Source organism: Gracilinanus agilis, chromosome 6 (genome assembly GCF_016433145.1).
Source record: "Gracilinanus agilis isolate LMUSP501 chromosome 6, AgileGrace, whole genome shotgun sequence".
NCBI lineage: Eukaryota > Metazoa > Chordata > Mammalia > Didelphimorphia > Didelphidae > Gracilinanus > Gracilinanus agilis.
The window spans coordinates 60,201,209-60,211,594 of NC_058135.1; the positions used below are offsets into that span (position 1 = coordinate 60,201,209).

The window sequence follows — 10,386 nt, forward strand, 5'->3', positions numbered from 1 at the left end:
TAATAACAGTTGATACATGAGTATACACTCAGGCACAGTGGTAGTGGGGGGATGGTTGGTCAACTGACCAGGGTCTGCCTGAAGACATAGGGGGTGACCCTCATAGTTTAGGGGACAGATAGATGTCCAGATGGTATCAAGACATAGCCTGGAGGTGTATCTCTACCTCCATCTCAAAACCTAAAGGACAAATCCTCTCAGTGTCTTATCAGATGCTTAGGGTTAGTAGTCACAAGGATGTAAAGGAGCAAAGGAATTTTCCTGCTTACAGTCTGACCTAAAATACGTCTATAATTTGGGGTTACAATGCCCGTGCCATTACCACTATCTAATCCTATTAGCGGAATATGAATGATTTCATGATGTGAAAAGAACAGCAACAAACAAAGGAAAGGTTGTTTTGTTTTCAAAGTTATGAAAGCAAAGCTCTTTGTTTCACCTTCTGATGTAAACATTTAAGAGAATTTTTGCTGGTAAAAGGCAAAACAGGGGGAAAAAGGAATACTCTTGGAGCAGAGGTTGAGTTTTCCTAAGGTATGTATAGCTTTTAACAAAACCCTTACTTTCTGTCTTAGAATCAATATTAAGTATTGGTTCTGAGGCAGAATAGCTGTAAGAGTTAGGCACCTGGAGTTAAGAGACTTGTCCAGGGTCACATGGCTAGAAAATGTCCAATGCTAGATCTGAACGCAGGACCTCTTGTCTCCGGTCCTGGTTCTCTATCCTTTGGGCTACCTCGCCGATCCAATGTGTAGTTTTTTACATGAATGTTTTATGTCTGCCTGTCTCTGTGTGTCTCCATCTGTTTCTCTGCCTCTGATTCTTTTTCTTTGTGCTTTTCCCTGTGTGTGTCTATCTGTCTCTCCCTGTTCTTTGTTCTTGCTCCTCTTTTTCTCTGTTTTTCTTTCTTTGTTTCTTTCTTTGTCTCCACTTTCTCTTTTCTTCTCTGCTTCTCTCTCTCTGATTCCATCTGTCTCTGTCACTGTCTCTATCTCTGCCTCTGTCTTTGTCTCCGTCTCCGTCTCCATCTCTGCTTCTTCTTTGCTCTGTGTATTTCTTTCTCTTTCTCGCCGTTTCTTTGCCTTTGTCTCTACTTTCTCTTTTCCTCTCAGCTTCTCTTTCCTTCTCCGCTTCTGCCTCTCTGTCTCTGTCTCTGTGTCTCTCAAAGTTGCTGACAGTGCCTTGGCATACAGCTGCCCTCCGGTTGCTGCTAAGTCCAGCGCTGTTTTAAGTTTAACTCACTGGGGTGCCTTAGGTAGGAGGGCTAGGAGGGAGACATGCAGTTTCGCAGTTTAGAAGGGGAGTCAGAACCACAGTTTCTTTTTTCCCCTCTCAGACTTTGAAGTCTCCTTCCACCAGCTGAGTGCCTTTTGTTCCCCCATTTCCCCCTCTGGCTCCTGAGTGTGTCTCTCCTAGTGGGTGTGTTAGCCTCCGTGTGCGTACTCATTAACTGAGTGACCGGTAGGAATGTGAGGGGAGAGGGAAATAGGCGGGCCAACGAGGAGGTGTGGGAATAGAAAACAGAGACCAGAGATCGGCAGCTTGGAGTGAGTTCCTTTCCAAATTGGAAAAAAAGCAAGTCTGCTGAAAGTCGTGAAATCTGGTCTCCTTTTCATGGTCCCTCAGCCTTGGAAACAAAAATGAATTCTTTGGAGTATGAGACGGTTAAGAGGTACTGTATAAGAAAAAAGCATGTGGCCATTATCTGTGCAGTCGTGGTTGTTGTGGGGCTAATAGTAGGACTTTCAGTGGGACTGACCAGAACTTGTGACACTTCTGAGGATTCGGGACAAACTCCCACCATCCCGGGCTCTCCAGCTCCTGGAACTCCTGGACCGTCAGCTCTTCCTTCACCCGAGGACAGCCCCTGCCCGGCCAATGCTGATGAAAGCGGCCAGTGGACAAATTTCCGACTGCCCACATACATCAACCCTGTACACTATGACCTGGAGGTGAAGCCTCTGATGGAGGAAGATACTTACACGGGCACGGTCACCATCCACATCAATGTGACCCAACCCACCAAACACCTGTGGTTACATCTTAGAGAGACATGGATCACCAAGCCATCTCCAGTGCTGAAGAAATCCTCTGGGGAGGAGATCCCATTGAAGAAGTGCTTTGAGTACAAGAAGCAGGAGTATGTGGTGATCGAGGCTGAGGAAGAATTGCCTCCAACTGATGGAGAAAGCACCTATCACCTGACCATGAACTTCCAAGGCTGGCTGAATGGCTCCCTTGTTGGGTTTTATCGGACTACCTACACAGAAAATGGAATAACCAAGTAAACTTTCATTTTAATTCTTTTTGCCTCGGTCCAACTCCTATCCACTTATCCACTTTCCCCTCTTTCCCCTCCCCCCCCTCTCTCAAACAACCTTACCTTCTGCCTTAGAATCGATATTGTGTGACAATTCCAAGGCAGAAGAGTGGAAAGGACTGGGTAATGGGGGTCAAGTGACTTGCCCAGGGTCACATAGCTAGGAAGTGTCAGAGGCCAGATTTGAACCCAGGACCTCCCATCTCTAGGCCTTGCTTTCAATCTGCTGAACTACCTAGCCACCCCCTACCCTTTCTCTCTTTTTGCTTTCTGCTCTGTTTGTTGCTATTTTCTCACTCTTGGTTTCAATTTTGTCCATTCGTATGGGACACAAAAACCCTCACACTGTCTGTACCAACAAAAACATTTCAGAGTACTGGCAGGACTGCACCAAGGGGGAAATGAGTGAGAGCCTTTTATTGTATTTGGGGAAAACATAACAGACAATATCTTGTCCTCAGTATTATTCCAAGCTGCCTGGAATTTGGCAATTATTCTGCATAATTTCCTCAGATGGCAATAACGCTACTTTCTGGGATGAATGATAATGGCTTAAATTTGAAAATTTCCGTCTTTTTGAATTTGAAACAGTCTTGCTAAATTTGACAATACTTGAAGAGATGGGGAGAAACTGGGACACAAAGGGGTTAAATGATATCTCCGAAAAGGGTTACCATCACTGTCAATGTGGTATATTAGGCTAAGTCATGAATAGCTGAATAGATGTTTATTATACCTCATTAGATGATGATGCTGAGCCCAGGGCTCTGAATCTTACCCAGCTTTTCTTTCCATTTTTTTTTTTTTTGGCATAAAAGACATATTATAGTAGTACTATAATGAAGTCCAAAAAAAGTTCTCCACACCCTTTTGCTAGGGGTAGAGCCAGGCTGTGGCTTGACAGAAGGAATAGAGAGAATCAGCTTTCCTGTGCTGCCTTGGAAACTCTTGGGTTTATCCTTCTCTCGCCGCCCTCAACCCCCACCTCATCTCCTTAAGCCACCCTGTCAATCTACCCATTTAAATCTAAGTAGGGTTTAGAACTCTTCAATACCACACTTGTGAGTCTCCGCTGTTAAGTTCCCTGTTACTGTTCTCTAGTAACATCTCAGGTACTGTTTCTCAAACAGGTATAATATTTTACTTCCTTAGAACTAAATTTTACATTTTTTTTTCTCCAAAATTTTAAATTTTTTCAAAAACTTTTCAATCAGCTTCTAGAAATCAGTTTCTCTCCCTCTCCCATCCCTCCTCACCAGTGGGGAAAAAATAAAAGAAAGAAGAGCAAAACTCTTTAAAAATGTGTAGACAAGTAAAACTTATCCTGTATCATCCATGTCTAAAAAAAAATCAATCTCTCATTCACCAGCATGGTTCTAACACGTCACATTCAGGTTTACTTTAGTAAGTAGTCCCCAAAAAGAGTAGTTGGTCATTGTACTGATCAGAGCACTCGTAGGAACTTTTAAAGCTTTTTCCCTATGTAATTTGTATATAATACATATTTTATATATATTTACATATATATAAAACATAATGTAAATTGTTCTCTTTATGCTCATTTCACTGCATTGTTAACATGTGGCTTTTGAAGTTTCACTGAAACCATTGTTTTCATCAATTGTTATGGTACAATACTTTTACTAGATTTTTTTTATTAGGTTTTACTAGTTACCCATGAACAATAGATATTCTTATACTAGATACCCAGGAAGAGTTAGGCATTACCTTAGTTCTTAGCTGCTATAAAAAGAGCTGCCAAGCAGATATATTTGTAGTCAAGGAAGCAATTTTTTTAAATGCATCGAACACACATAATTACTTGCCTTTGGCTATTCCCAAAGCAATAGTTAAGCCACAGAAGCCAGGAATAGAAACCCTCAAACTAAAGGTAGATGCAATACTTTATGGAAGAATCCAGGGAAGAAGGGGAAACCTTTGGTATTGGCCATTTCATTGCTTGCTGATCTGGTTGCCATGGCTATGAAGGGATGCCTGCTGTAAAATGCCAGAGCTGCTATAATGAAAGATAAAAAACGAAAAGTAGTGGGCTGTCTTGACTCTTCCCCCTCCTGGCTTTTCTTATCCTTCTTCCCACCTTAGTCTTTCTTATCATTACTTTTGTGAAAATTGGCAAGTCTGGGAAAAGGTTCCTCATTTTTGAGCAGGAATTCTCAAGATCCTGTGGTCTCAGGACCCCTACAGTCCTCTTAAAAACTATTGAGGACCCCAACAAGTTTATGTGTGTTATATCTATTGATACTTACTATGCTAGAAATGGAAAGTGATAAAATCTTAAAATATTTCTTAATGTAAAACAATGATAAACCAGTTATATGTCAACATAATTGACATTTTTGTGAAAAAATAACTTTTCCAAAAAAATAGCAATAGAGTATCATTGTTTATACATTTTTGTAAATCTCTTTTATGTCTAGCTTAATAGAGGACAGCTGGATTCTCATATCTGCTTTTGCTTTTAGTATATTGTGATATATTTTGGATGAAGAAAGTCTTGTCTCACATAAATATGTAGTTGAGAAAGGGAACAGAATGTTAATAACCAATAACGTCTAGCATTATGAAAAGAATTTTAATCTTACAGACTCCCTAAAAGGGTCTTAGACCCTAAAAGGGTCTGCTGACCACACTGTGAGAAACTGTTGCAGTCTATTGAGCAAATAATTAAATAGTCCCCATGTTACATTGGATATGGCATTCTTTTTCTTTTTTTTTTAAACCTTTCCATCTTACAATTACAACTGTGTTTTGGCTCTAAGGCAGAAAAGCAGCAAGGGCTAGTCAATGAAGGGTTAAGTGACTTGCCCAGGGTCACACAGTTAGGAAGTGTCTGAGGCTAGATTAGAATCCAAGTCTTCCCAATTCTAGCTAGGCTGTCAAACCGCTGAGTCACTTTGCTGCTCCTCTGTTGGCATTATATATATATTTAAAAATATTTTCTTCAATTTATTATTTTTAAAAACATTCTTTTAAATTTTGATTCTGAATTCTCTCTTTTCTTCCCACCTCCTCCAATACTCACTAAGAAGGCAATTATACATGTGAAAGCTGCAAAACATATTTCCATATAAGCCACATTTTTTAAAGCAATACAAATGAAGTAAGAAAATTATATTTCAGTTTCACTCAGAGTTCATCTGTTCTCCCTCTGGAGGTAGAGAGAATTTTAAAATCATGAATCCTTTGGAATTGTCTTGGATCATTGTATAGATCAGAGTAGTCAAGTCTATCACAGCTAGCTGTCATTATAATATTGCTGTTCCAGTCATCTCCAGGTCTTCTCACTTCACTTTGCATTTAGTTCATATGGATCTTGCCATGGATGTGACATTATTGATTGTAGTAAAAAGATAATCATGAGAAATTATTTTTTCTCTGCAGAGTTTTTGGGATCTCCATCTTAACATCACAATTTCTGTGTGAATCATATGGAAACTCCACCTTAATATTACATTTAGAAGTGAAGACCTGACCCAGATCCCAGCTCTGTAACTCACTAGCATTAGTCTGATCACTCATGTTCTCTGAGAAGAAGTCTCTTAGTCTGAAAAAGGAGGCTAATGAAATCTACCCTCCTTATCTCAGAGACTTATTATGAGGCTCCAATGAAATAATTCATGTAAGGCAACCAATAAATCAGGATGTTCTGCTCAAATGTCATCAGCATCTGTGTTTTCATTAGTGAGGTACTCTTCTGAACAGAGATCCCAAAGATGCCTTGAGAGATGACCTTCAGGAGTTGTAGTTAAAAACAAATCACCATCCCAGAGAGAAGTTGGAGAAGCTTTTCTCTGGAGCAGGGGTCGACAAAGTATGGCTCTTTCTGCAGGAGCCATAAAGTCCATTTTTTTTCAGGTGCTGTTACAGGAGCGCACTGTGAGCACTGTACGGCTCTCACGAAATTACATTTTAAAAAATGTGGCGTTTATGGCTCTCACGGCCAAAAAGGTTGCCGACCCCTGCTCTGGAGAAAAGCTTCTCCAACTTAGCTAGACTGGCTCTTAGATGGCCTTTCTTCAAGTCAATTGTCGAATTCTTATCCAAAGTCATTCCACCTTAATGGCATCTTCCAGAGCTTGTATTTCCTTGGCATAGATTTTGACAACCATTATCAACTCCAATGGCACGAGGAATGAGGACTCATTAGAAAATTTTCAATAAAATAATCCATTTTGAAAGAATTAGAGGAAGCAATATATAGACCCAAGCAGTTGCTTTGGTAGTCTTTCCCCTCCATCTATTTATGATGACTTTCACATTTTTTTAAAGGTGTCAACTCAATAAATGCTTCTTTGTAATGAAATCATATGGTTTATTACAGAAACAGTATATATTGCAGGAAAGGGAGTCAAATATGGAATAAGGTCTATGGATGGGTTTTATATCAGGAGTTCTTATATGGAAAAAGACTAAGAACTATATCATGAATTATAACTTTTAATTCCTTTTGCTAATACTTAGTGAGAGGCATTGGGATGGTATAAAGTCATGATGGCAAACCTATGGCAGAGCCCTCTCTGTGGGTACATGAGCTGTCACCCAGTACATAGTTTGCCAGAGTTTGTTACTAGAAAGCCAGAGGAACACAGGGCTGGGATGATTCAATTCCCTTCCCTTCTCCATGCATGTCTGAAGACATCATCCACCCCTCTAAAGGGTTCACCATTACTGGTATAAAGGATAAAGTACTAGGCTTTAAAATAAGAAAGACCCGAGTTCAAATCCAACCTCAAACAATTATTAGCTGTGTTACTTTAGGCAAGTCACTTCTGAGGCTCATTTTCATTGTTGACAAAAGATGCTGGGAGCCTTCTGGGCAAAGATCTGACTTTATCGTGAGCAAAGAAAGCTTAAGAACAGAGCTCTGCTGATCTCTCCCCCAGTCCAAAATGTGAAACCTCAAATTGCAAAATACACATACATAGTTTCATGTTTGTCCCTATCCCCCATAACCCCAAGCCCTCGTGGACTCCTGCCCACTCACCGCAGGGCTCTCCAAGGGATCCTGGCCTCCATGAACTTTGGGTGATCTTTGGGTCCCTGTAGCCTCTGATAGTTGGATATAAAATACATTCTAAAATAGATTCACACCTAGGATTAACATAGTAACTCACTTATGGTTAATATGATAACACATCCACTTCAGATTATAAATCAGGTGATATCATGGGACTACATGCTTAATCTGATTATATACACTACATTGTTACTACAAATCACACACTTACATCTTATAGTTCTAAAAATCACACTCCAAGAATTGATCGAGCTATTAATGATTTTCTGGTTATAGTCTCAACTGTAAAATGGGGGAAAGAATTGAAATTATTCCCCAGGAATGTTGTGAGGATGAGATGAGATCATTGTAAAAGTGTTTAGAACAAATATTAGCACATAAAGGGTGCTTAATAAATGCTCATTTCCTTCCCTTTTATGGACATGTGTTGGTAAAAAGAAGGCAAGACCCAAACTCAGTTTTGTCTCAGTGGTCAATCTGAAATTAAAAAAAAAAAAATACAGTAGGAAGAAAATGGGTTGTAAGGAAGATGACCTAAGCTTTTTCAGATTCCATTTGGAGACTGACAGATTCCAAAGTTTACCACAGGTTTAATTAGTTATCAGGCAAGGGTTCTCACATTACATGGTACATTGCCAGTGCTTTCTTGGACATGTGGTTTTGAAAGTCTCCTGGAACAAGTTGTAAAATCATACTTGGATTGACCAGTCTTCTCTTTTCTGTGGATTGCTAACCCTGAGAGAGATTGCAGACTGATTTATAAGCTTCAATAGGTCCCATCCAGATATAAGAGAGGGGAGAAACTGTTTTTGGTAGGAGGAACTGGGACAAGAATGAGCGCAATTAGAGTGGTTTCGCTTCATATAAGAGCAGGTTTCTGAATTTATGACATTCATAAAAGTTAAAAGCCTTGTGTCTTCCAAATTTCATATTTGAAATGCAATTAGAAAGTAGAGTCGAAGTTAACATGAACTCAACATAATAATTCCCTGTTTTATTTTTTAACATTTATTAATATTTATTTTTTTGAAAAGTTAACATGGTTACATAATTAATGCTCTTACTTTCCCCTTTACCCCCCAAGCTCCCTCCTCCCCACATGGCTGATGTGCATTTCCACTGGTTTTAACATGTGTCATTGATCAAGACCTATTTCCAAATTGTTGATAGTTGCATTGGTGTGGTAGTTTCGAGTCTACCTCCCCAATCATGTCCGCCTCAACCCATGTGTTCAAGCAGTTGTTTTTCTTCTGTTTCCACTCCTGTAGTTCTTCCTCTGAATGTGGGCAGCGTTCTTTTTCATAAATCCCTCAAGAATTGTCCCGGGTCGTTGCATTTCTGCTAGTACAGAAGTCCATCACATTCTATTTTATCACAGTGTATTGGTCTCTGTGTACAATGTTCTTTTGGCTCTGCTCCTTTCGCTCTGCATCAATTCCTGGAGGTGTCTCCAGTTCACATGGAATTCCTCCAGTTTATTATTCCTTTGAGCACAATAGTATTCCATCACCAGCATATACCACAATTTGTTCAGCCATTCCCCAATTGAAGGGCTTACCTGCATTTTCCAGTTTTTTGCCACCACAAAAAGCGCAGCTATAAATATTTTCGTACAAGTCTGTTTATCTGTGATCTTTTTGGTGTACAAACCCAACAATGGTATGGCTGGATCAAAGGGCAGGCATTCTTTTATAGCCCTTTGAGCAACAGATGGCCAGTAACCAGTCCAATATTAGTAGTAGTTCAACTCATCATAAAACAGGGAATTTTTTATAGCCCTTTTGTTGGTATTAGAGCTGTTTGGTCAGCTGGCACTGTGTCTTCCTTCCTCCTTTTCCTATCTCTTTCTATCTCTCTCTGTCTCTCCCTTTCTTTCTGTCTCTCTGTTTCTTTGACTCTCTCCTCCCTCTCTGTCTCTCCTCTCTGTTTCTCCCTCCATTTGTCTCTATAGGCTGTTTTCTCTGTCACTGTCTCTATCTTTCTATACTTTGCCTGCTCTCTTCTGTCTTTCTCTCTGTCTCTGCTCTCTGATTCTATGCCTCTGTCTTGTGTCTTCCAGAAATATTCATTGCTTGTTGTTGATGTGTCTTATGGATTTAAAAAAAGTTGATTTTAGAAGTCTTACTTGCCATTCATGTATCATTTGCCTCTCAGTATGTATGAAACATACAGAGTACAACTACAAGTCACTGTGAAAATCCATGTGAGCATTAGTAATTGCATTACCCCTCGTCTTCTGCTTTAACTTTACAAAGTTAGGACTGACAGAATTGGAGGCACTCCTCAGAAAGCCCAGACCCTTTGCCAGTGTGCTACCTTGGCACTCAAAGCCTGAGGAGCACAGGGGAAAGGGTGACTCATGGAGAGAGTGAAGGGAGCTCTCTTCATCCCAGTAGGAGGGACAATTACCCACTCTCTTTGCTGAGGCTAGTCTTAGCATGGGGCTTGGGGAAATAAAGCAAAACAAGTTGAGTCACTTTTCCTGGGCTATCACAGGATCACAGTATCATAGATTTAAAGAAGAGACTTTAGAGTCCATCTACCCTTCCCCCACGTATTTTATAGATGTAAAACCAAGGCCCTGAGAATTGTTTGAGGTAAAATTGATAGCATCAAAGCCATGATTTCAACACATTTTGACACCAAATCTAGCATTCTTTCCACTGCACCAGTAGTTTTCTTGGGTTAAATTAAGGATGCAGCACTATAGTTCCCTAAGGGTATAATCAGTCCTCTAAATTGTATCTCTGGAAGGCTAACCTCAAAAGACATTTTGAAATCCCCCCCATCCCATTCCAAATGATCCCAGAATTCTTTCCTCTTGCCTTTCAGTGGTCTAGAATCTTCCCTCCTCCCTCACCACACACACACACACACACACACACACACACACACACACACACACACACACTTTTTGTCCTATTCCTACTAGCTGGATGGAAAAGTGGATAAAATATTTCATTTTCATTTCCTTCCTTGCCTCCACCTAAGCCTGTAACTCTCTGTACTCTGACACTTTGTCTCCCTA

The 10,386-nt window shown here is 40.2% G+C and overlaps 1 protein-coding gene across 1 annotated transcript in view; it reads left to right on the forward strand.

The window, feature by feature from the left end:
* The first annotated feature begins 1,574 nt into the window (after window positions 1-1,574).
* The window catches only part of LOC123252257 (glutamyl aminopeptidase), a 117,658-nt gene continuing 108,846 nt past the window's right edge, over window positions 1,575-10,386 (forward strand). The window contains exon 1 of the mRNA XM_044681646.1: window positions 1,575-2,284. Coding sequence (XP_044537581.1) covers window positions 1,641-2,284 — 644 coding nt within the window. The 5' untranslated portion in view covers window positions 1,575-1,640. The remainder of the gene's footprint in view (window positions 2,285-10,386) is intronic.